Below are 27,591 nucleotides of genomic sequence, written 5' to 3' on the forward strand. Positions count from 1 at the left end.
CAGGTAAACAAAAAGGGGCACCAACCATCTCCGCAAACCGGCCTGCTTCGTTCTCACCTTAGCTTTTTACATCAAGGCCGTCGAGAAAACCAGTTGCACGTGTAAAAGCATCATATGAAGTTTTTATCATGTTGGCAAAAAGGCGCTCAACAATGAGCTTGCGTTGAAAAGCTGTCACTAGTCCTGTTAATTAGGGAGGCAATCGCTAGGCTGATTCCAAAAGCGAATGTACCAGCCCCCCGAAACGCACCACGAAAGCACGGACAATTTAATATTGCTACTTTTGGTGTGCCAGCGAATGCCGACTGGGGTCCAAAAAACGAGGCAAAGCCGAGAGTTTATAACAAAACAAAAACATATTCTTAGGTAAGGTAGAACAATCAACATGCAAACATGCACACTCGGCAGTTAGTATTAAATACAATGCAACACCAATCACACAATACTTTAATACACTCAAAACAATGGGCACAAACAGCAACACTTGCTGCAATACAATCTCATGCATTAAAGGGACACTAAAGCCAAATAACAATTTACGCCAGAGTGAAAGCTCAATGTAGGACAACATCTAAAACGACAATGCTATCAACAAGAGTGCCCTACTTACCTAGAAATTAAGGTAAATGCACAAGAGCACAAGCGCCGCAGTAGGGCATTTTCAAAATGATCCTGATGACATCAGATGGACCGCCTACAATTAATCGCTAGTGATTGGTCTAACTGCACTAAATAAAGAACCTTCCATGCATTAAGAGACAATAGAATGCTGGTGTTCGTTTCTGTTTGATTTATGTAAAAAAGAACCGCTGGATGTTACTATGGGTAATGGCGCAAATGGTTCAAAAATTCGATTTTCACGTGGTTACACAGGATAGATGGTGCCATTCAGTGGGGCGCAGTTAAAACAAAAGCATTTGCAATCTCGAAGCCAATGGCCGGAAATTGATCAATGGCTGTTGTGGCTGCTGTGGCTCCCGCTGCTTTTGGTCTGCTGCTATCAGCGCACTAAAGCAGGGCAACGTTGTCAGGGTACGCACAGGTACTTGAAATCCTTTAAAACCCTTGAAATTTAGAAATTCGTTTTCCAGGCCTTGAAAGTCCTGGATTTTTGTTTGAGTCCTTGAAAACCCTTGAATATTGGGGATATTCACAGGGTACAATTGTACGACTCGCAATTCACAGCAGTTGAGCATGGCGCCGGGCAAATATCATTGCTTATCGCGTCTGGCGACACCGCGATTGCGAAGTCAGACACGGTCAAACCGCCCGTATGAGATGGAGGCATGCGTGCACCCGCAGTGCCATTTTCTTTTATCTGGCCTGCTTTGGCTTCGGCTAGTGAGAAGCCATAAGCTGGTGGCCACAATGAGGCTACAGAATTTTGAGCCCCGGCAAAAAAGTTCCACGAATGCGCTTATTGCTGTAAACTTTACTAGTGCTTAAAAGGTTTTTTTTTGGCTTCGCTTAGCGGTATCCCTCAGGAACTTGCAAAAAAAAAAGTGTAGCACACACACTAGCCTCAGCCACCTCAGTATCATCTGTTGGCCGCATTGTAGGCTGTGTAGCTTGTCGCTGTCAGTGCTTGCTCGTGCTCTAGTGGTGTTTTGTTTTGCACATGTTGGTTGCTGTGTGCTTTGTGATCTCATGATCATGCATGCAGGTGGCATAATTCGCTGTAATGCTTGGGAAATGCAAGTTCCAGAGCTCCTGGATTAGCAACGAATATTATAAGCTTTGGATTGCACCAGATTTATTGGACCCCCACCATGCAAAATGCACATTGTGCAAAAAGAGCTTCGACGTTGCTTCTATGGGTGAATCTGCTCTCAAAAGCGACACAAAAAGCACGAAGCGCAGTGGAATTTGGGAAATTACAGCTGGAAATTCTATGCAGATCTACCTGACGGCAAGCTCAAGTGAGCAGTCCACTAGCTCGGCTCCATCCCAAGTGACCGATCTTCGCCATAAAACTTGAGACTGAGGTGCTATCATCTCCTAACTCTAAGCTCGTCCTCACTCAATTCAGGTGGGATAACAAGAGAGTTTTGACGAGCGCATGAGTTTTGCAGCGCTGGTGCGCACCTATGCGGGCGTGACGACGGCATCATAGGAGCGCCTAGTGACACTAGATGCAACCCTGTGTGTGATATAATAATGCAAGCTAAACTAAAGTTGCTGGGAAAGGTCATAGAGGGCCATTTCAACACTTCAAAGATGCGGTGGACATTGGCAAATATTTTTTGTAGAACAAATTACCCTTGACTCCTAGTAATAGCTCTCTATTGAATAACTGGCATATTATTAGGGCAATTATTACTGTTCAACATTTTCAAATTGTGAAGCTGACACTTTAATTTGATATTTGGCTTGCAATGGTTCTTTTCACTACAGAACTTCGATGTTACTGTGCCATAATTACGAGGGGCACTCACTTCTGTCAAGTTCGCCAGCCTAGTGCACTTTTCGAACAATACACGCACATTGGTTCGCGCAAAGGTCGGTCAAAAATCATTATGTTGCCGAAGCGGGCAAATTCAAATTGATTCTGAAAGTTGAGCGCCTGAACTAACTACCTAACTACTAGAAAGTGCTGGGTGCACGAGAAATAAATTTAACATGCCAAAATCGACAATCCAAAAGCGTCGATCATCGGTGATCGATTTGAATAGGCGTGGTAATGAAAGAGTTAAAGGGGCCCTGAAACACTTTTTCATGTAACCATGGAATGAATTTACTGGAAGAGCTTATTGCCTTACAAATTCAACGGCGGAAAAATTTCAAGAATCTGTCCAGTGCGAGTAGAGTTGCAAAGATTTGTCGCAGGATGCAATTGCTTTCTCTCTTCTCTCCTCCGGACGAAAGCGCTGGAAGCTATGCAGGGAAGGATTGCAGGGGCAAAAAAAACGGTCACCTGCGCCTTGTGACCTTGAGCACTTTTTTCTTCTTTTTTCTTCGAATGCGCGGCTTTTTCAGTGTGATCGCGTGCATTCGCATGGTCAATTCGCGGTCTCTTGCAGGGATCTCTGCAACGACCAAGCGCGTCATGTTTAAATTAGCCGATGGCTGATAGTTGGGCTTTCTTCGAGTGATTTTCGAGAGTCTTCTGTCATTTGTCGAGGTAAGAGTAAGCAATTTTCAGCTGACTTGAATAATTTATTGTGAATTCGAGGCGGTGTTGTCAAGAGCCTCTACTATCGATCGGCAGCGTTCTCTGACCATGCTCAAGAAGTGTTGCAGCAATACTTTTTTGCAGACTAGTTGGTTCATACTTGAAAAATTGAATTGCTGCACAAACTTCAAGAAAACCAAGGGAGACAGGAAAGAGCGCCTTGTCCTGTCTCCCTTGGTTTTCTTCAAGTTTGTGCAGCACTTCAATTTTTCAAGTGTTGCAGGGCCTCTTTAACTAAGAAAACACACCTACGGACTAGTTATAGTGCAAGAACAAAACGACGACACAGAGACAAGAAGGACATGAAGGACACGAGTGCTTGTCCTTCTTGTCTATGTGTCGTCGTTTTGCTCTCGCGCTATAACTAACATCACGCCATGCCAACTAGTCCAAGCTGCCACATTACGGACTAGAATTTCCAGGAAATGTATCCAGTCCAAAGCTCTTGGAATGAAGCTTGAATGCTTCTCTTCAAAGAAACACTCACTTAAAGTCCAGCGCTGGTTGTAGTCCCGCTGTATCCTAGGTTTCTTTTCCAGAAAACTCTCCCACTTTCAACTGACGGCACTTCAATAACAAAACTTCTTCGCTGGTAACTTGTCGGCCACTCATGTGCTGCGACAGCAGGACACATCTTCGCACACGGGCAGTACACTCTGACTCTTCTCCTGCTTGTAAGAGAAGCCTTTATCCCGCAGGTGAAAAACCCACTTTAACTTCTCCCTGCTTGTTCACTGTAGAACAAGCCTTCGTTTCGTGGCAGAAAACTATCTTGATTTCCTCCTGCGACTCCCTCCACTGCTGGCCTATGTGCACTAGCCATTGGGATTTCGAAATTTCTAGGCGTTTCAGCGACACGCCTCACAGCCAAAGATGTGGAAAGGGCGGGGCCTCTCGCGTAACGTGATGAAACTCTGCACAACGCCCCTATTCTTCGAGATGTTTCTAGAAATCGCTCAGCGATAGATGCGAAGATGTTGGTCTGCGTGCTCGTCTTTTGGTGCTTGTAACTTCTTTGCGCTGGCTAACATAGCGGTTAGAATTCAGATTCGTGCTCTTTGTTTAGCGCTTGTTTGTGACACTGCCCCCCACATTAAGAATATTATCACATAATATCTTGGACAATACAAATGAGCATGAACAACACCGCACAACAAAAGTCCCTAACACAGTGTATTGTTGATGACGTGTCACATTCACAACAGAACACTTATATTAATTCACATTGCAATGCGATTTCACTACACATAAAACAGAACGAGAGGTATACGAGTACAACACGCCAACCCACATTTCAAACAATGCAAACATACAAGGGTCTGCCTTTAATGACACATTACATTCATATCAATGAGATTATGTCACTGCAACAGACACCTTAACTCACTCGAAATACACTAGTGACACAGGATAAGAATAACGCAACACATTGAGGTTCAACACTGCCAAACACATTCCCGTGTAAACTTGTCACCTATCTTGTATGCTTCATGTCGCGCTTGCACCTCTTCTTGCAATGCTCGCTCGATCCCTCTTTGTTTTTCTTTTTTCTCTTTTTGCGAGCAATCTCGAATGACGGTGTCAGAATTTGCCTGCCGTAATTGAAAATTTTGACACTGACAAAGTTTCATCGCAATCGATTTGTTTTTGCGAGTACTTTGCCAGCTTGTGCACGTCGCGGCATATAGCCTCATTGAGCAGCTTGGTCGCCATTTCACTTGTAGTTATTGGCGGTCACTTTGCTGCAGCTTCACCTTCACGACAAGTTTTTTCGTCTGACACGATAACCTCAATGGCATCCTTCTTTTGCAGCACAGCTTCACCTTGGGATCGGGTGAAATCTTTCACGGTATTTCCCTCCACTGTATCTTGCGGTTCCTGCATTGACGATTCTCCACCTTCGGATCTTCTCCCAACCTTCTGGATCGTTTGGCCCTTGCACTCCGTCGATGTTTCCGACGATGAGGTCATACAGGGGGGTTGTCATGCACAGTGCAGTATTCTTCCCACTTAAGTAAGGTGTCTCTACATCAATCTTAGCTTCGGGAAGCATTTGAATCGTTTAGGTGAATCCGCCTCGTTTTGCCTGTTAGCTTGCTGTCATGTGTCAAACTCCTCCGCACGATAACAGTAGTGCTTGCGGTGTCCTTTCCCGTGATTTTCCCAGGCAGCATTGGCATTTCTGCCATTACAACTGTTTGGCACGTTTTTATGACAGCACCCGCAATAGAAAGTTTCTTCCGGCTTTTCCGTCGCTGACGCCATCATCATCCTGTGGCGGCGCATACACACAGGCTACTTGGTGTGTCTTAGTTGCTTCGTTACGACATGCGTGTGCCTCGTGCCCAGTCTGAGCACATTTAAAACAAGTCGTTACACTGGGATGCATAAACTTGGCTTGACAACTGTTAGCACGATGACCCACTCTGTTACACAGAAAGCATCATGTAACACTCTCCGGTACATGCTTTTTTTTTCTTTTTATTCAGGTGCCGAGTTTCTTGAATCTGAGACTCTCTTTCTTGACTTTAGACAAATTCGTGCCACCTTGTGCTCACGAGAATTGGTCGGCCAATTCAACCACGTTTTCTAGTAACTTAGCTCTCCTATCTTTCAAGTATGGCAACAGGCTTAGGTGGCAACTGATGAGAAATTGATCTCTAATAAGGAGCTCTCTAAGCTGACCACACTCCTGTGGTGTCCCTGAAAGCTCGATCCATCTGTCAAAATGATGACCAAGTCGGGCACCGTACTGCGTAGCCTTTTCACCATCAGCTGGCTTTCCCATCCGAAATCTGTCTCAAAAGCCTTCTACCGTGAGTCTGAATGGCTTCAGCAAAGCAGCTTTCACTTTTGCATAGTTGGCTGCATCAGTTGGTGTCAGCCTTCCGTACACACTGAGCGCTTGGCCACTCAAGCGAGTACTCATAGCACTTGCTCATTGATGCTCCGGCCAATTCTGGCTCCTAGCGACCTTCTCGAATATGTGAAGGTACGCATCAAGGTCGTTCTTTCTTTCATCATACGCTACGAGTAGCTTGCTTGGATTCAAACGGAAGCTATTACCGTATTTACTCGATTCTACCGCGCCCTCGATTGTAACGCGCACCTGATTTCCACCGCAAAAAAAAAAAAAAAAAAAAAACGTAAGACATCGATTGCAACGCGCACCCATTTTTCTCGCTGGCCCGCACGATCACACCACTCGAAAACACGACTCCTCTCGGGAGCGTCTTCCATTTAAATATGAGGTACGGGCGAAACTTGTGCCCATATGACGTGTAACAAGGCATTGCCGTCACTGTAGTTTTACCGTGGACCGATGTCAGCACGCGAACTTGCTTCGCCCCCTTCTTCTTGACGGTTGTGGTGCCAGGCATGTCGAAGTAAAGAGGCGTCTGATCGGCATTCCCGATTTGCCCAAGCAGGTAGCCGTTGTTGCGCCGCAAGTTTAGGACGAACCTTTGAAAACTGTGAAGCTTTTCATTGTACTCCTCCGCAAAGCTTTTCGCATATGCATGTTCCCCTTCGGAGGGAAAAGCCTTTCCTCTTCATAAAGTTAGTTAGCCAGCACCTGCTCGCTTTAAACTGGCTCCGCATTAGACAGTTTTCTAAGACTGATTGCATAGCCCGCACTTGGAGCAGTTCTGTCGTCACGTGCCGCTGTGCCACTCGCTGCTCAAGCACATACTCGACGAGCAGCTCTTTAATTTGCGGAAACCGACCCTGCTGTGGTCCACTGAAGCCTGTGCGTGAAGCTTTGCTGTCGACAATCTTTTGCTTTTGTTTCCGCCGGTCCCGCACGCACGTTTCGGGAACTCCGAACGACCGCGATGCGGCCTGATTTCCGTCCGTTTCTGCACACGCGATGACTTTTCTTTTAAAAGCGGCATAGGGGTGCACTCGAGTTTTTGGAGTCGGCCCTTCCACGCCGTCGATGCTAATGCACTACTAGATGACGAACTCCTCAACACACGTACGAAGTGCCGCACATGGGAAACACATAGACAGAAATGGCCGACGCGCCATGCCGACACACGTAGGGGGCGGCCATTTTGGATTTACCGATGGCAATAAATTGACCGTAATTTTTTTGTTCGTACTCTATTCTAACGCGCATGCGATTTATGAACCCGCTTAACCGGAAAAAAGGTGCGCGTTATATTCGAGTAACTACGGTATCTTCCCTTTTGCTGCTTTCAACTGAAGCCTGGAGGGGAGTTTCACTTAAACGGAGCCGTTTGAGTTCTGTCTCGTGCTGCTGCTGATTTTCTCTCAACCTTCTCAGCTTCTTTTTCTTACTTCGCCCTTTCAGCTGCCAATCTATATCTTTCAAGCTTCGCTGCTTTTTCCTCCTTGACCCTCTCTCGTTCTTTCACCCTCTCAGCTACCAATCTCTCCTTCCACTGCCCTTTTCTCCTTCTTGCTCACCCACTTACGCAGTTTGGTGCCATAAAGACCCATCTTCTCATAAAGAGCTACTAACTTCTCCAGATCTATGGTGCCTCTCAAAAAAAAAAAAATCTAGACGTATGCACGAAATCTCTACCTAACTCAGTCTATCGAAACACTCTCTGTGCACTCGTCAGTGAGAATGCTGTGCAATGCACGAAATATCGTTCCAATAGTGCAACCAGCAACTCAAGCCTCTTTCCCCCTACTTCGGACACAATGTGCACCAAAATGGTCCTGTCTTGGATGCCAGAATAATTGTTACTAGTTCCGTTAGTTAGAGGTAATCGCCAGGTGCATTCTAGGGGCGGACGTATCGGCCCCCTAAAACACAGCAGGAAAGCACGGACAATTTAAAATTGGTCCTTTTGGTGTTCCAGCCAACGCCGGCTGTGGTTCAAAGAACGAGGCAGAGCCGAGAGTTGATAACAAAACAAAAATATATTCTCGGATAAGGCAGAATCATCAACACACAAACGTGTACACTCTGCAGTAATCAAGTACAATACGACACCAATCACACAATACTCGAATACACTCAAAACAGCGGGCACAAACAGCAATACATGCTACAATGCAATCTCAATGCATTAACTTACCAAGCACACTTATGGAGTAAAATTTCCGTGAAACGTATTCAGTCCAAGGTTCTTGGTAATCAGGTACAATACGACACCAATCACACAATACTCGAATACACTCAAAACAGTGGGCACAAACAGCAATACATGCTACAATGCAATCTCAATGCATTAACTTACCAAGCACACTTATGGAGTAAAATTTCCGTGAAACGTATTCAGTCCAAGGTTCGTGAAACAAAGCTTGAATGCTTCTTTTCAAGGAAACACTCACTCAAGGTCCAGCTCCGGTTGTCGTTCCGCTGCATCTGAGGTTTCTTTTTTTAGGAAATTCTCGCTTCGTTAACTGACAGCACTTCAATAACAAAACTTTTTCGCCGGTAATACACCCACCACTCACCCGCTGCGACTGCAGAAGTCTTCGCCCACGGGTCGTAGACACACGTTCTTCTCCTGCTCATAGGACAAGCCCTCACCTGCATAAGTAAACCCTCTTCAACTCCTCCCTGCTTGGTGACTTTAGAACAAGTCTTCGCCTGGTGGCGGAAAAATCTCCTAATCTCCTCCTGTGACTCTCTCTGCTGCTGGCTTAAATGCACTAGCCGCTGGTTTCCCGAAATATTTAGGCGTTTCGTCAACGCAACGTACAGCCAAGGCTGTGGAAAGATCAGGACCTTTCACGTAACTTCTCAAGTAACCACGAATATCCGGTAGGCATACGAAGGGACGTACATTTCGAATATCTGGACATCCATCAAATGTCCACGAATGTACACTGTACGTCTATCGCATGTACAAAGGTAACAAATTTGTATGTTTCCTCTACATCTGTTTAGAACTGCCAATATGGACATTGACAGGCGTTTTGGATATATATATATATATATATATATATATATATATATATATATATATATATATATATATATATATATATATATATATGTGTGACGCTATGATGAATGGGCGACGTGGCCTGGCTCATACCCCATGTTTATTCTATTCTGATCTTCTTCCTTCTCTGCTTCTACAACCATCACTTCATACGTCACACGATTCCCCCTCCCCCCGAAAGAATGAGCACGTTACAATCAACAAAACAACAAAAAGCATAAAGTGAAGAATGTCAAAATGCACGGTAGTTCGATTTCATAAGGGAGCTTCTTATCTCGCACAAAAGCTTCACAGCAGAGGGCAGCTGTCCGGTCAAATCTAGGGTAGCTCTGGTGGACGAGGCTGGGTGTTGCGCCCAGGATAGCATAAGCATGATTTGAGCGTGAAATCAGATGGAAACACTGCCGGTATTCTTGCGATGAATGAACGTGGTGTGATGGCCTTGAAGCATTGGCTGGATGATTTGCGCAGCTGTCGTGCTATTTGTCTTGATTGGAACCCATGCGTCGCCACCCGTTCGCGTGCTTGTTGACCGAGGCTGGTGCGGTGATTTCTGCGTCCTTGCGAAATACAGGGTATGGTTTGGCGCCTTTCTAGACGTTGTATGTCATGTTGCCTGAGTCTTGATCTGGACTGGAGAAAGCTTACTCGACGTCCCTTGGGAAAATATCCTGGATTCGATGCTTTCTTTGTTTCGAGCGAGAAATCTTTAATATGTCGTCGGTTTGGTTGACACGTTTGTAAACGGCTTTCCATAAACCGCGTGTGTTCTTCCGAAGATGATTCCATTCGTCGTCGTCCTTGTTCGTATAGCCCTTGGAATCTCTGTTGTTCTTGGACTTGCTGGCATTGATGATGTTGCTGCGAAAAGACCTGAGGTGGCAGCCCTTTTTCACCATGACACTGACTTTCTGGGCAATTGAATGTGGTGTCGAGTGGGCAAGTAGTAGTCTCTAGGCTGTTGTGCTGCATTTCGGGTAATGAAGGTAATGCTTCAGAGTTGACAGATACATCATCAGGGGCTTCTTCGCTGTTCGCTGCGAGTGGTTCTTGCTCCTGAATCTGGATGGTAGGTTCAGGGCTTGGCTGAGTATTCTCCGAGCTCCGCAGCTCTATCCCGACCATTGTGAGCGTGCTAGATGTGAGGTGGGCGTTGTGAGCGACGACAGAGCCAAGTGACGGAAAACCAGAAGGTAGCCCAATTTTGCTAGATGGAAAATAAGCTGATCCAATGTGTGGAGACTGATTTTCACTCTTTGAGTCGTCATGGCGTTGTTCGGCATTTTCCTCATGTGTCAGCTGGTCTACCATGAACAAGGCGTCCTTATGACACGAATAGTGACCGTTAGGAGCCTTTGAAGAGCTGCGTCGTAGAAAACCAGGTGGTGGACCATGTATGCGAGACGAAGCATGAAAGGCATCAGTAGGGTGAGCGACGTCTCGTGTCGTATGTTGGTATCAAAGTTAAGAAACACATAACTAACAGTCCGCAGCTGCGATTGTGGAAGTGTGTACGTAGTCTTACAAGATTTTAGTGTTCAATGTCCTTCCGACTTCAAGTTCCATGACCTTTGAGGTGGCAGTAATTGCTTCTTTACGGGCTCATTAAATAAAGGTATTAGCAACAAACCCAACTCAAGCATGTTTATAGCAATGTTATTCTAGTAACTGCAATACGTACTTACAGACAAGCACAGGAGAAAGACTAATTGGTGTAGCGCATGCTTCTAAAGAAGGTGTACAGGCACTGACCACGTGCTCGACTTAAATAGTTTAATAGCAAGGAATATGTGAGCAAATGAAGAACTGGAAACAGGCCGTGTATTAGCAGGGCTTTTACAAATGATGGACAACAGTGAATGTAGGCTAAGAATACATAAATGTCTGATATGAGACATAAAGAAGAGATATGTAATGCGTAGCCTTATCTATGCAGTGCAAGTAAGCGGGGCTATTGTTGCTTGCCTTGGTAATCTCTGCCGAAAGTGGTGGCGGGCTCGTGCCGCATTTCACTGTTTTTTGTAGAAAAGTCATTCTGTGCAACTTCACATGTTGCTCCACACGGGCCCACTAAAAAAAAAAAAAAAAAAAAAAAAAAAAAAAAAAAAAAACCCTGCCTTCTGCCTTTTGGAGACCGGCTCAGCGTACGTACATGGGACACGACACAAACATCCTCCTTTCCCGTGCTCCTTCCCTGAGTGCACGCCGCTGGTCAAGCAGGTTTTGGGACAATAGGCACACTGGCACGCGTTTTCTTCCAACACATTCATAAGCGCACGACTAGCATGACGTATCCTTTCAGGAATCTGAACAACTGCGGTACACCACTTGTTGACAATTGTAGAGGCTGGCACATGAAAGTTTGCCTTATGATGACTGCTATGACGCGCTCGATCTGCACTTTTGTTAGTTCACATGTGATAATAATAACACTAAATACATTCTTTCTTATGGCATACAATACACATATCGACTCATCCAGATTGTTTTGCCTCAAGAAGCAAAATAGTTTGGCATCCTGGGATCAAATGTGCGTGCCGAAATTCGAATGAATTTTAAAGCCTTTTTAATGAAATTCAAGATGGTCACCCGGGATTCTTCATATCTCTATATATTTTCACTACATTCTAATTTTAAAATAATTGATGAGCAAATGCACATACCTTTGGCATGTCCTTGTATGGACAGCCGGTCAACGTTCAAAACTTAATGTCCGGTTGGACTTACAGTTTGGACATCCAGAGAACAGTCACACTGTCACAAAATGAGCGCTCAAAAAGGGCGCGCCATCAAATTCTCGCAACCAAACGCCGGAAGGATGCATCGAGGTCAACGATAAAAAAAGAAAACAAGCATCCAAAGACTTCCCGGGCACGCGTCCCTCTCCCCTCCGAAGCGTGGGTTCGCCGACGAACCTCCTCTCATCGGCGCCCGAGCAAGCCCTGGAACGTTCTAGATGGAAAGGGGCGTGGTGATGCAGGGTTGCGTCATCCTTCGCGGACGGCCCTCGTACCGTCTCCCCCTTTCCCCAGTCTTCGCTGCGTATCGCGCCGACGAAATGAAGAGAACTTTCTGGAATCTCGCGCGGAAGGTATTTAACCGAGCAGCGGAGATGGGAGATCAGGAGAAGAAGGAAGTTAGCGCCAGAGTGCGTAGGGTATCCCGCCGCGTCTGTCAGTGAAGGTTTTGTCCGTAGTGACAAAGCAGGAGAAGAAGAAAGGATGCGCCAGAGTGCGTAGGGGGTTCCGCCTTGTGGGCGAAGCCTTTTGTCTTCCGAGACAAAGGAGGAGAAGAAGAGGATTTCCACCTGAGGGGTGAAGACTCGAGCTACTGGCAAGAGTGTGTGTCTACCGCTATCGAGCGAAGACGCGTGGCAACAGCTGCGTGTGTGAAGCCGACGTGTTTCCGGCGAAGAAGTTTAGAGCCTGGAGAGCTGCCAATTGAAGACGCGAGGTTTCCTGGAAGAGAATATTCGGGGGCAGCGGAACAACAACAACGCTAGACGCTAGTGAGTGATCCCCGGAAGAGTATCATCCAGACTTTTGTTCCAAGAACTTTGGGCTGAATAACTTTTCTAACTCTTTAGTCTTTAAGTGTCTTGGTTGTTCGATGCATGCGACTGCATTGTAGTGTGTATTGTTGTCTGTGTCCGTTGTTTCGAGTTTGGCTGATTGTACTGCGTAGTACGTTGTTTGAATGGTGACATATTGTATTCAGCTATTGTCGAGTGTGCATATTTGTGTATCGTTTTTATCTGCCATTATTGAGAATATAATTTTGTTTTGTTTATCAACTCTCGGCTCTGACTAGTTCTTTTGGCCACAGCCGGCGTCCACTGGCGCGCCAAAAAGGACCACTTCTAAATTGTCCACGCTTTCGTGGTGCGGTTCGGGGGACCGATACTTCGGCCCTTGAAATTAGCCCGGCGATTGCCTCCCGAATTAACGGGACCTGTGACACACACGAGACATGGATTTTCACAGTACGTCCATTGGCTATTCGTGTTGGATATCCATACGGCCAAACATTTGTATTCAGATTGGACATCCAGTGAATATCCATGGTTACTTGATATGACGCAACTCTGCGGCACCACGCCCCTTTCTTTCGAGATATTTCTAGAGCTCGCTCACCGATAGATGCGAGAAGGTTGGTCGGCGTGGCGACGGCATTTTCGGAGGGCGAGAAGAGGTGCGTGCTTAGTGTCTTTTTATGCTTATTTCTTTGCGCTGGATTTTGTCGCATCTGTCCGGCGCCTCTATATTATGTAGCAGTTAGAATTTGGAATCGCACGCTTTGTTGAGAGCTCGTTTGTGACAAAAGCGAGTGGAGCTACCAAGAGCATCGGCCTCGGTAATCCTAAGCTCGAAGTTGAGAATGAATGTGCACTGTGGTGATGTTTGGCGCTCGTGAAGGCGTAGCTTTGTTGGCAATGTTATTAGACAATGAAGCATGGCTGTCTGAGGTTATTTATTTTGTGCTTAATAAAGGGGATACATTGTCTTTCGAGAATGCCAGCTGAGATGCCGTATGTGGGCGAAGACTTGGCCCTGATGGCTCGTTCTCCCCATTGGACCATCACACGCCGAATCGGATGTCGAATTGCACCATGTGTGCAGTGCTTTTTAGGCGCAGGTTCTTTGTCGACAATCTGAAGTCGGCCAGCAACTGCATGTTGTGCGTGTACGCATCCAGAGCTGAGAGTAAACTCCGCTTGGATGGCGTCCAGTGTCCGCCTCAGCCGTGGTGCACTAGGTCGACATATGCTTGCCTCAGCGATGTATTGGACTGGAATCGGTAGAACTTGCACCTATTGACCCCTGTGTCACTGGCACAAGCTGATTCACCAGACGAAATATTGTTTTCATTTTGACAAATTTGAAATCACATTATTCCTTTGCGCTTTGATAAGCGTATATATTGTATTCGTGTGCATGTACACTATATTCCAGACTCCGCTAGCTCGCTTCGCAGGTGCGCTGCATGACAGTGACCGCATGACCGCACAGCGCGAGCAGACGATCGAGAGGGCGACACGCAAGTGCTATTTTCACATTTTGGTGCTTGACATCATCACAACTTGCTAGACTACTGTGTGAAGTCACCAGGATTAGTACTATAGCCTGATGTCAAGTTAGTGTCGGTAGGTGCACTGTGAGAAATTTAACTTTAACATCAAAATAAAATATCGGCATTTGCAGAGAGTCCTACTTTCTTAGAGCCGTCGCTGTATACAAAAGGTTTATATGGCAGAGTAAACTCGCCTCCAAAAAAAGGTGTCAGTACCCCTTTGCAGCATCTATCAAGCCGTGAGTGTGGGCTCCCCGGAGGGATCTGAAAATGCTGCACTGACGAAATAGAATAGATACACAGTGTGGCAATGAAATTGCAAATTGAAAAGAAAACATTCCGCAACTACCCCCGAAAAACACACACAGCCCAGACATTATCACAGGCTGTCAAATTAGAGCATGCAAGTTTCTTGGTAGCGCCGATTGGGGGGAAAAGGCACTAACGACATTGGTAAAGCAAAATCACTCCATCATGGAAAACGACAGAAAGGTTAAAGCAATAAGTTAGTCTCCTTGAGCTCATACTCATGCAGCGATTCCACTCCTACGTTAACTGTGATAAGTCTGATTTTGGAGTGTCTATTATCGGCAGTGGTCTCGCCCGCGCGTCTAAACATGTGCAGCTTGTTTTCAGAGCCACGAAAGTGGTAATCACGTACTTAGAATTAATCCGGGGAATACGCAGCGGTCGCGCGTGCATCCCATGTAATTCACGATTCTATGCTTGGCGCCGATGCAACTTCTATTGTGCAAGTCTGCTAAATGGCAAAATGTCCTCTCAACTGATAGGGACTCGTGATGTTTATTCCAATCGGTAGTATGTAACTGTGGCAGCAATTCTTTGGTGGACATAATTCGTTCCAGGAGCCCTTCTGATAGCTCGTTCGCAGATCTACACGTAATAAAAGCAATTTTCACTAATAGTAAGAGCATGCATGCTACCAGAATGTCTGTCGTGTCTATTTCTCGGCATCACAATCTAATTTTTCGTGCTTTGCATCCACAGAACAACACGTGAACAGTGGGAGCGCGTTGACACCTTTCCTCTAATATACTTTATCTGTGAATCTTCATCCAGATGAGGTTTTTTGTTATTCCTTCCTCTAACGAATCCGTGTGTGTAATTGCTCTTGTGGTAAATGCCCCTACGAAGTCCTACCCTTTCGAGCTCATGAGTGTTAGGGTCCAAATTCATTTTTTGCATGTTTTTTTATGTCACTTTATCAATAACAGCTTGCCTCCTGGTCGGAGAACCTGTGATTCGGTTTTAATACTCGCAGCTTTCAGTAGAGTGCCTGTCGCTCACGGCCCTGGTGCTGGAAGGCCCACTGTGAAGGGGCTATGCCTTGTTACGTGTCTGCCCCTCGCTTTCCAGGGTCAATAGCCGGCGATTAAAAAATAACCATCATGGTATTCTATTCATTGCTTAGTTTTGGGGGGGGGGGGGGGGTAGGAGGCTGCGTCACTCAAAAAGCACTGTCGCTAGTGCCCGCTATCTCGAGGCATTGTGAGACTGCTCGTAAACAACTGACTGCACAAAAACTGCTTTGGCACCTGGAGTGGTCATAGTCCCTTTAACCAGTGTTTTGTAGATTTACGCGATATTGTGTCCAAAAGATTATTCCTTTGTTTCACTTAAGCTTTCAGCGTTGAGCGTGATACCAACAAATTGTATTGTTATACCAAGTAAGGCTGGACGTTACGTGCGAGGAACATTAGTGGCAGGATCGCCGTTTCGAAGACCTGCGCACTTGCTGCTTGTGCTGTGTTAGAAATCCGTACTGTGACTAGTATAACTGAAGACCGCCCAGAACACCTCTTGCACGTCGATGCACAAACCGCATGAATGGCTTGTACAAGGGGACCACCGAAATGGCGTGACAATGGTGTGACTGATTTGAGATGATGGCTCGATGCATAGCCCCTTAATGGCTGCTTGAGGAAGCGAAGCAATTTTTGTGCAGTCTGTTTGCGTTGCGAGTACAGCACTTAGCAGGACATATGAGCTGTCTGTAATGCCTGTCCAAGTAGCCTACATGCCAGCGATCGCACCCTTGAAGTCAAAGTTCTCAGGTAGTGCCTTCCTCCTCTCTGCTTGAGTAGCGATAGATTACAGGCCTGGCACATCTGTGATGTTATCGCGTGCACCCTCCTTGCAAGCAGAGATAGATCGGCCTTTATCTCAGCTTCAGCCGCGTTCGTTGCCACCGCTCATGCGCTATTGCTCGCGTGTAAAACACTTGATGCAAGGGGGTATGTTATCGATTTGGACATTACAGAAAACATGACAGCAACAGCAAAAAGTAGTAGAGAATGTTCATATAACTGCTATCTAAATAAAAATAAAATGGATTTCGCCTTTGAGTTGTCTTTAGCGTGTACATAAAGTACCCGTGCGTTTTTTTTTCTCCGTACTTTTTTTTTTTAAAGGACAGACACTAGGGGGTTTTTGGTGTACAGGCCGAGTGCCCTGGTCGTATTAAATATCGCTGGGAAAGAAAAATGAAGTTTGTTAGATTATGTAGCACAGAAAAGCCTCAGAAAGAGGGAAGGGAATGCGGAGGAGGTGAGCTCTATGAAACTAGCTAAGAGATGTCATGTTACGCCCAGCAATATAATCGAGCATGAAGAAAAAAAGAACTTCTGTTTTTCGTTGGAGTCATCTTAGGGAAATTCGTTTGAAACTGTGTGAGTCTCTAGTGCGGTAAGGCCACAGAGTTTGTCTACCATCTTTTCTGATAATCGCATAGGTGCACATAGAATGTTCTTTCATAACGTACAACTTTATTGAACCAGTATTCTGTTTATGTGCTACGAAAATAATTGCTCAATGAGTTGTTCCAGAATGCTGAAAAGCATGATGCCATTATTGTATCATCGAGGTGCTGGCCTCGGCTGCTCGTGTTGTGATGTTTTATGTGGATAGAATTATTTCGATGAAGCGCTTGAACTTATGCACAGCTCTGTCAAGCCAGGATGCAGTCTGCTAGCCTGAACAAGTTTTATATGCTAGTCAAAATGTTCTGTTTTTCAACCGATAGAGATAGAAAAAACAGCTGCTTTGCAGGGATCACGGGAGAAAACTGGATTCTCATAATGAACGTGTGGGTTTGTTTGGCCCACTTTATTAAAGGCAATGTAAAGCTCAACGCAGACTAATGGCAGATAGACGATGTTCAGGCTTTAGATTAGTCAAAGGACCCCAGTTACAGGGAGGACATGGGACGCTGTCACTTTCTACCCGTGGCAGATAAGTGAGCGGACACCTGAAGATTGGTGCGCACAGATTGACACCTGAGGATTGGTGCGCACAGTCTTGGAGGCTACAATGTGATGTTGATCAGTTATTGTGACAAACTGGGGATGTGGCTTGTGTCTGCACCTGTGCGTGTGATAGCGTGGGCAGTGCCTATTTGTACTTGCATGGTACAGTTAAATCTGGATATAATGAAACTGATAAATTTCTGGAAAATTTGTTATGAAAAGGATTTCGTTATATGCAGGTTCGGCTCAAAAATTCGAAAAATAAATGCACAAAATAATAAACAAAAGGGAGACTGAAGGCAGAGCTAATCCTAAACACATTTGGCAGTAAATATCTGCGTTATTATTGCGATAGAAATTATATGGACACTCTCAGTGGGCTTTTGCCGTCGCCGCCATGTTCCGTAATAAGTCCAATTTGATAACATGCCCCCACGCATCGTAACTTTCACGTGCGGGTAAAAGCACGCGAGCGTTGCTAAAGCAGAGATCAAATGAGCCGGCCCCTCCCTGTTGCCTGGAAAGTGCATAAGCTAACATCTCCCACGTGTTAGAACTGCCGTCAAATGCTCGAACAGAAAGTAAACGACCCGTCTTGTACGAGCATGAAACAACGTGGAGAGGGAGAGGAGATCGCTTGAGTAGGAATAACGAACTTGGATTTTAAGGGTGGTCGCGATCGCTGGTGCGCTTGCTATCTCGGCGAGTATCAGTGCAGTTTCAACGCGAAGGGACTGAGTGAAAAGAGCACTTCTCCATGGGTGGCCGTATTTGCTCACACCAGCATTTTGTAAGAGTTCCGCGTTATCAGATTTAAAAAAGTTGACTGCCAGCCTTACTTCTTATAACTATACTATTTTTTGCGATCGCATTCATTGAATTGCCTTTAATGTGCCTTCGTGTTGCCAAAACTGTTCGGCTAATCGTAAAAGCCACCAGCCTGCGACTCACGGCGCGGCGCAAGACGGATCGCGCGTGATGAGTCGACCTTCGAAGATCTGCCGTGATCGTGGTCACAGAGAGTTTCCATCAGCGCCTAATCTGACATCCCCTCGGTTTTGACGACACGGTTGTCCGAAATTAGAAAAAGTCACAGTTTCCCCGCAAGGGCAAAGCAATGAATGCGATAGCAACAACCTAAAATGTAATGCTGAGGATGGAAAGCAGATTGAAACATACAGCGCACTGTTCATGCACAAATGTCGCACGAAAACAATATACACAGGACAAGAGGGAACTAACAATGTTTACCGCTTAACACTTGACGTGCTGTTTAAATAAAAACGAGGCATGAAACGTAATCACAGGTGCATGTATGAGTGCAAACTAACAAGATCAGATGGCACCTGTTCAGCAAGCGAAGTGATCATTGTGCACCCGGCAACTGAACGCAACCGTTTTGGTTGAAGTTGAAGGCCCGTGATTTTCCTCACGGAATAATAAGCGCGCGCGTACAAGTATATACCCCCCCCCCCCCCCCCCACTCGCTGCGCAAAGTACGCATGGGGCGTAAGCGTATGTCGGCGCACCGGGACGAGCTGGGAGGCTTTTTTTTTTTCTTGACCTTTCATATACATAGATAGGTATATGATACGATGAACGGCGGTGGCAGCGACGGAAAAAAAACCAGTCGAGACTGTCCATATAATGGCTATTGCAATAATAAAAAGCAAAGCTGTACGTTGTAGGGTGCCACACCATGCGCGGTCATGGCGTCGAAACAAAGAGCGAACAACATGCACGGATGTCACGGAAAACTATTCGCTAAAGCGCCCTCGATATGCAGCGCGGCCCCGCATATGGGACGCTAACGGAACGCAGGGCACTGCCAACGCACAAAAGTACTTTTTTATTTTTATTTTGGTTTGCAGTTAGGAGGAGGGGAGCATGCGCCCGCGGCGGTGAGATTGGCGGCACGCTTGCCCGCCTCGCGCTCACCGGCGTGCAATAACGAGCGTTCGCTCTCGCCTGGTGTGCCGTTCGCGCCGCCGCTCCCGCTTCGCGCTTCATTGCCGGCTGTCCAGCCGCAAAAGATGCATGCTCGTAGCAAAATGCCAAAATGCAGAGCAAAATTTCTAAATTGTTTGTGGGGAAAATTTGTTATATCAAGGTTGTCTCCTGCTGTTACTTTGTTTCATAGAGGTCGCAAATACATATGCTTTTATGTAACAGTGGAGAATAGAAAACTTTTGTTATATTGAGGAACTTTTTATATGGAGGTTCGTTATAAGCAGGTTTAACTGTAGCACATGCTTGTATCAGATGTTGTGGGGGCAAAATTAATTCACAGCAACTGTACTTCATTACAGTGCATGGCGGCTGCATTTTCGATGGAGGCGAAAATGCTGTAGGCTCGTGTACTCGGATTTGGGTGCACGTTAAAGAACCCCAGGTGGTCGAATTTACCGGAGCCCTCCACAACGGCATCTCTCATAATCATGTGGTGGTTTTGGGACATTAAATCGTACACATCAATCAACTATTACAGTGCAAGCTAATGGGCCTTGGCTGGAACCACAGAAAAATTTGTATCACTCTGAAGTTCGTACGAGCCATGGTTGATCTACCCAGGTTTTACAGGAAAGCAGTAGTGCAAGATAACATCTTTAAGAGCTAAGTCTGGGTGCTATAGCTGCTGGCTTCGACAGTGCCACTGAATTTATTAATGTCTCATACATCATGTATATGGGCCCAAGTTTGTGGCATCATATGGTCAATTTGTTGTGGTATGTTCAATACAAGCTCATAATAGTTGGGCCTGCACTCAAGTGCGTTTTGCTTGTATATTTTAAAATGTCATATGTATCACACGCCAATTCTGCCCTCTTTTAGATCCTTCAGGCAAACTTTATTTACGACGAACTACATTTGTGGTAGCATTTTATTTTTCCCCAAGAAGAGCTGTAATGGAACAGTCATTTCTTTTCAGGATCAGGACGACATAATGTAAAAATACCTTGTTAGGCCACATTTGTAAAGCGACTAGCTAACAAGACTTGTTTCCTTGCAGGTATCTTTTGTGGGCAAGTCAAGCGAAATGAAAGAAATGCAGCAGCTGTCAGGTGGTCAGAAGTCACTGGTTGCATTGGCACTAATCTTTGCAATCCAGAAATGTGACCCAGCACCCTTTTATCTGTTTGACGAGATTGACCAGGCGCTTGATTCACAGCATCGCAAAGCAGTTGCAGGCAAGTTTACTTTTTTTTTTTTCGCATTCTCTACCTTCATTTGGTGCAGAATAGCTACTCTCATCGGGACTGAATGGTCAACTGGAAACTTTATTACGGAACAAGTAAAAAAATTCAAGCAGTCTTTACCTTGTAAACATCTCTAATTGAAAACAATCCCAATATGGGCTTGTTGGTTCATCGTTAACTGGCTTGTAGCAGAGTGTTGGGACAAACAAAAAACATACGCATTCATATGTATATGAGTAATTGTATGTATACCGCAGCACATAGCACAGATCTATGCCACTCGAATAGGTCCACAAAGTAGCTTGATATGTCAGTAATTCAAAATACAGATGTCCTACCGGAAGCTTGTCAGAAAACTCTTTCAGACAGTCTCTTGAGATCGTGTGAAGTTAGTATCACTGCTATGTAACACAGCAGTGTTTCAGTCCAAGTACATCTAACGCTGAACGCTTGTTGCGTACTGTAATTACTCGAATCTAACGCGCACCTTTTTTCCGGTTAAGCAAGTTCATAAATCGCATGCGCGTTAGAATTGAGTACGAAAAAAAAAAAAATGTACGGTCGTTCTATTGCCATCGGCATTTCCAAAATGGCCACCCCCTTCGTGCGACGGCATGGCACGTCGGCCATTTCTTCCTATGTTTTTCCGATGTGCGGCACTTCGTACGTGTTCTGAGGAGTTCGTCATCTTGTAGTGCATTAGCATCGACGGCATGGAAGGGCCGACTCCAAAAACTCGAGTGCACCACAATGCCGCTTTTAAAAGAAAAGTCATCCCGTGTGCAAAAACGGACGAAAATCGGGCCGCACAGCGGTCGTTCAGAGTTCCCGAAACATGCGTGCGGGACTGGTGGAAACAAAAGCAGAAGTTTGTCGACAGAAAAGATTCATGCAAAGGCTTCTGTGGACCACAGCAGGGTCGGTTTCCGCAAATTGAAAAGCTGCTCGCCGAGTATGCGCTTGAGCAGCGAGCGGCACAGTGGCCCGTGACGACAGAACTTCTCCAGGTGCGAGCTATGCAATTAGCCTTGGAAAAAGGGCTAATGCGGAACCAGTTTAAAGCAAGCAGGTGCTGGCTTACTAACTTTATGAAGAGGAAAGGCTTTTCCCTCTGAAGGTGAACGGGCATCTGCGAAAAGTTTTGCGGAGAAGTGCGATGAAAAGCTGCACAGTTTTCTGAGGTTCATCCTAAACTTGTGGCACAACAACGGCTACCTGTTTGGACAAATCGGGAATGCCGATTAGACGCCTGTTTACTTCGACATGCCTGGCACCACAACCTTCGAGAAGAAGAGGGCAAAGCAATTTCGTGTGCTGACATCGGTCCACGGTAAAACTACAGTGATGGCAATGCTCTGTTACACGTCAATGTAGGCACAAGCTTCCCCCGTACCTCATATTTAAATGGAAGACGCTCCCGAAAGGAGTCGTTTTTTCGAGTGGTGTGATCGTGCGGGCCAGCGACAAAAATGGGTGTGCGTTGCAATTGATGTCTTACTTTTTTTTTTTTTTTTTCGTCGTGGAAATCGAGTGAGCGTTACAATCGAGTGCGCGGTAGAACCGAGTAAATACGGTACTTCTTCAACAAGCAAAACATTGATGTTCGTTCTTACATTGCGCAACGTATTCACTGAACACCGTAAAATTCACAGTGTGAGTGGGGAACCATAAATGACTAAAAAGTGCCTGCAATTAGCCCGCGATCGTCGCACAACTGGCGACGTTCAGTCTAGACATAGTCTAGATGCATGGGGACCGCCTGCATACTCCTCCCTGTATCCTGCTTCTGCGGCTTGACGGGAGGATTCTTGAAACAATGTTACAATGAAAGGCAGTACTAGTTCCATGTAAGGAAAGAAGAAGCATCCCTTTTAATCTAGTGTAACCCCTGAGGGTTTATCGCGGCACTCTTCTGACTTCGCTCATTGATCGAGCTGTCTTTTTTTTCGTCATTGCCCTTCATACTATACAGCCTGCGAACTTCAAAGTACAGTAAGTTTCCAGAACATCCGAATCTCTTTCAGAGGCATCGCATTTATAAGGGCTCTAATATGGACAGCGCAAATCCGCAGCAAAAAAAGCCTATTTGAGAATATATACACTCAATCACTGACTTTGCCTCTTGTACACCTTGCCCCGACATTCCCAAATGAGCGCGAAGTTAGGTAAAAGTGCAAAATCATTTTTTTTTCTTGCCACATGCACGCTTCGCCAACTACGTCGTAGCCTTTTCAACTTTACGAAGGAGTGTCGCGGTGCGGAGAAAAGAACTGCCCACGCCCACTTCTCAAAGCACGTCATCTCGGAGGCCATGGTGAAATTGATTAAATACTTCTCCTTTTACACGTTAGATGGCACAGGGTGTCCACAAGTGCTCGGAGTGGGGCAAATATTGAAGTTGTAAAGATCGACAACATACTATTGTTGGGGATAGGCGTGGTCATGAAAGTGCTAATGTGCCAATGTATTGGAACCTAATCAGTCTAAAAATGCCAGGATTTTAATGTTCAGTGCAGTTCAATACATTTAGATGTGTTGGATTCAAACGTTTTTTTCTCGCTCTTTCCAGACATGATTCATGAGCTCTGCAGCGGGGCACAGTTCATCACAACAACTTTTCGTCCGGAGTTGCTGGAGAAGGCAGACAAATTTTATGGTGTCAAGTTTCGTAACAAGGTGACCATTGCTTCTATTTTACTATTAACTGCACCATAATGTTGCGTCCAAATGTTTCGAAGTGCAGCTGTAACGTCTTGGACGTGCTCCTTCACCTTTGGAGAAGTTCAAGTCTGTGTAGTGTCGCTGTACGTTGTAGAGGATTCGGGGCTGCGGCTGGCCTAAGAACCCCTCAGGAAAGAGGCAGAGACAAACCTGCATCCATCTTTACTGCGCTGAAGCCCGGCCGCAACATTCCGCTGCCAGAGGCTGCCGTGTGCCACTAGCCAACCATGATCCTCATCTTTGGCGAGCGCTCACAGCCGATGAGCGCCCCCATACTGCCCTGTCCCCCTCAGAAAAAGTGTAGAATAAGGACGCGGTCGATATCAGACAGCTAGTCCATGCAAGTGTACTGGCTAGCCTTGGACACAGCAGATCGCACATGGCTTATGCAGCCATACCCCGGCATCGTCAATGCCCAGCTCCTCGTGGCACTTCATGAGCCATCGGACATGGAAACTATTCAGTCACTCAGCCAAGGTACCTTTGCCGCTGTCCGAAGACTCAGGCGCACCGGACTCACTCAGGTTGACGACCACGGGGGTAAGCAAGAGCATGCTCGTGGTACAGCACCAGTCCCAGCGAGTCATAAGCTGTGGTCGTATGTCGATGCTGTTGTAACAGTGCAAAGAATTCACTTGCAGGTGGCGGCCACTCCCCCAGGTAGGAGTCACTGAATTCCGGTGACCCCAGCAGCCATGGAGACGTTCCCAACCACGGCCGCTCTGGAGGCGCGCGCTCACTTTCATTATGGCCTGCGCACGGGGGGCTGTTTCTACCTATCGCCGCAATCTCGCGGGCGCACTTCGTGCCAATTCACCACAGGGAGCCTTCATACATACATGCCTCCTGCTCGGTTTTTGGGTGGCGACATCTGCAACAGTGCAGCCACAAGTAGCCGCCAGATTAGGCTAGGAACCCAGTTGCCATCCATAGTCGCCGCTAAATTTGGTGGACCGCCATCTTGATTCTCACTTGCCGGTAGGCGCCTGTGATATGCTCGTAAAAATTTTGGTTAGCATGCAACGCCAAGGTACCACACTATTGAAAAGATGAAGGCTGTCATGTTCAACATTGTGAGTTCAGTGCTGTGAGCCCTTGCAGCCTTTTCACTGGTGATTTTTGTAAACACGCACGTTAAGTAATCACACTTGACGAAGTCCTGCTTCTTCGTAAGCTGCTCACTTTTGCTTTCGTGCTCGTACCGCCCAAAAGGTTCGCATATTTCTGGCTCTCACCTTTCCTGGAGAATTGACCAAGAAATGAGTAACTTTGAAAGAAATATATATAGTTAAAGCCTAGCGAAGAGAATAATGTCTTGTTTTGTACAATAAAAATATTGTTTTCTGTAAATTATTCTTGAGAAAAAAGGTTAAATGAATTTATTCATATTGAAGTAGATACAATGCTTAATATAAAAAAAAATTTTTTCTGTAGCCTATCCACAATTAGGTAACTCCGAACCTTTGGAATTGAAGTTATCGTGTGAATCTCTTTGGCTATTCAATGAAATCTTTTTGTAGCATTGCATGTGCATTCGTGCAGGAAATATGCATGTGGTTGTCTTAGAGCGCTTCAGTTCTTTTAAGAAAGAATATTGCACCTGTCATATTGTGTGAAAGAATATTCCACCTGTCAAAGGCTCGAGATTGTATGGAGAAAAAAGTTTTGTGTAAAGGTTTCTCAATGGAAACTGGTGGCTTTTGTTCCACGCTATGCAACTTCACAGGCAAATTGAGGGTTTATTTATTTCAAGGCATTTTTTCCACCTGCATGGGGCGTTTTCGCTTGTGCCAGCCAGTGACCAAATATGCCAGGCCCGTACACAGCCTTGATTACTATAGATTATTTTGAATATAACACCTTAACTAAGTGAATGAAAGAACTCGGAAATTCAAAGACAAGGCATTCATTCAAAAGTAATGAAACATGCATGGCAGCCCTGACATAGCATATTTACAATCCTTGCATTCATTTCTGATGCTTTTTTGAAGAATAGACTTAGAAGAGTCATGTCTCACGCATAGCGCTGTGGAACCACAGCATGTTTAAGAAAAAATACTGACGTAGCCAGTGCAATGCTGGCACAATCTACCTCGTCGCTTGCATGTAATACAAGAAGGTGTTCAATATTCACTTATGGTTAAATAATATGCAACTTCACAAAATTTGATGCAGATGGATAAATCTCTATGTAAAGCAAAATTGTTTTGCTGCACTATCAGAAATACTTTTTTGTCATGAATGACCAACAAACCCGTTTAGCCACCTTGTGTCAATGCAGATGTATGTGAAAAAGCACAAGCTAAAATAAAGGCAAAAATTAATACACTCTTACAGATGTCATCTTCTAATAAAAGTTTAATTTGTCCTCATTGCATCACATGATGGCAGTGTATACAACAAAAACACCTTCGTACTATATCTTTGCATTTTTTATACCTCATAATGAGAATCTGCGTTAGTGAAGTTAACAGGTTCAGCACCAACACCGTGTGCAGTTAGTGGTTTAGTGCTACCCTATCTCTTATCCCTATAAATAGAAAAAAACCTGATAGTCAGGCATCTGAAATGCAAACAATGTAGAAGAAGCAAAAAAAGGCAGCAGAAATGTGGGACCTGACACAAGAAAAGGAGGAGGAGGATATAACTTTATTAAAGAAAAAAAAAACGGCAAGACGTGGAAGATTTATCTCCTTCCCCTACGTGGCAGCCATGAGTCCTTGCGCTCTGGCGGCGTCTTCGGCTTGCCGAAGGACGTCGAGTTGCACTTCTGGGTCTGCACTGAGCAATGCGGTCTCCCACTGCTCTCCATTGCTGTATTTTTAAATTGCCCTGTCACTGAAGGGCAAGTCCATAGTATATGATTGAGATCTGCCCTTTGATTGCAGAACTTACACAAATCAGTATATCTCTGGGTAGATGCATTGAAAAGTTACCAGGTTCGGGAAAGTGTTGGTTTGTAAGAGGCGCCATGCCGTCGCCTACTGCTTGTTGAAGGAGGTATGTGCCGAGGGGAATCGGACGCTTCCTAGCCTGTAGTATTTTGTGATCTCTTCATAAATTATCATGCGGTCTTTCTCCGTCCTTGTACTTTGCGCTGCGCCTGTTCGGCCGGCCAGTTCTCGAGCCAGGTCATGTGCGATTTCGTTCCTGGGGAAGGAGGAGTGAGCAGGTGTGCATATAATATGAACTACCTGCTCGTCGCAAAAGTTAGCCAGAATTCTTAGCGCTTCCAGTGAGATCCTTCCCTTGGCATAATTTTTAACAGCGGTTTTGGAATCGCTGATCACGACTTCGGCGTTTTGTGGAGGCTAGTGATAGGGCTATAGCCGCCTCCTCCGCCACTTCTGCCCTATCTGTACGTACACTGCCACTGACGTTGGAATCCCTTTGAATATCCGTAGCTACCATTACCATGTTTCGGCCATTCTTGTATTCTGCTGCATCTTTTCTTAGGTACGACTGTTTCACGGCACACATCTCTTCATTCAGTCCAACGGTTGCCTCACGGTATCTTCATGCTTTATGTGTATTTTAACTTGAAAACGAGAGTTGAACAGAAGTAAAATTTTCTCAATAGGATTGCAGGTTAGGCAAGTCAGTACGAGTTCACGTCACGATTGCACACGCGAAAGTCCACATTCATGTTCACCCACGCTTGCGGCAGCCCCCACCTTTTTTTTTCTTCTGTGTAATCGTAATCTAATTTGATGAATGTGCGGCAGCTTGTAGCACATGAACGGTAAAGCGTACAAATCACGTCCCTATGTAACTGCGGTACAGACAGCATGACAAAACACAGTACTTTAGTACTAACCACGTATACATATGACGACAGTGTTTCCACCGACCGGTCTCGCTTGATTTGGGGATTTGGGCCAGCTAACTTTTTTTTTTTTGCATTGGGCTCAACAGGAAGCGAAACATTCTCACTCTGTTCCGAGTGTTGTTTAAACATCGTGGGGTGCAACAGCCTGTCATGTTTTGTTTGCTGTAAGCAGCTGGTGACGCAGTGCTAGCGAACTTTGACGCACACTACAGAAAATGTAGAATTCACAGCGTCAATTTCGACTCGCATAACACCTCGTGGAAATGCACAGGTAGAGCAATTATAACCACTGTTTCCAAGGTGGTTGCAGTGCTATACATCTAACGCCGCATGCATCGAGGCAACCCGCAACCATATAAACACCGACTGCTCTGACATTGATCACGTTGAACCGGTTGAGTTGAGAAAC

General features: G+C 45.6%; 1 protein-coding gene across 1 annotated transcript in view; it reads left to right on the forward strand.

Moving 5' to 3' along the window:
• The window catches only part of SMC3 (structural maintenance of chromosomes 3), a 310,016-nt gene that overhangs the window by 271,570 nt on the left and 10,855 nt on the right, over window positions 1-27,591 (forward strand). The window contains exons 29-30 of the mRNA XM_037426550.2: window positions 20,446-20,623; window positions 23,202-23,308. Coding sequence (XP_037282447.1) covers window positions 20,446-20,623; window positions 23,202-23,308 — 285 coding nt within the window. The remainder of the gene's footprint in view (window positions 1-20,445; window positions 20,624-23,201; window positions 23,309-27,591) is intronic.

The sequence above is a fragment of the Rhipicephalus microplus genome, chromosome X (genome assembly GCF_043290135.1).
Source record: "Rhipicephalus microplus isolate Deutch F79 chromosome X, USDA_Rmic, whole genome shotgun sequence".
NCBI lineage: Eukaryota > Metazoa > Arthropoda > Arachnida > Ixodida > Ixodidae > Rhipicephalus > Rhipicephalus microplus.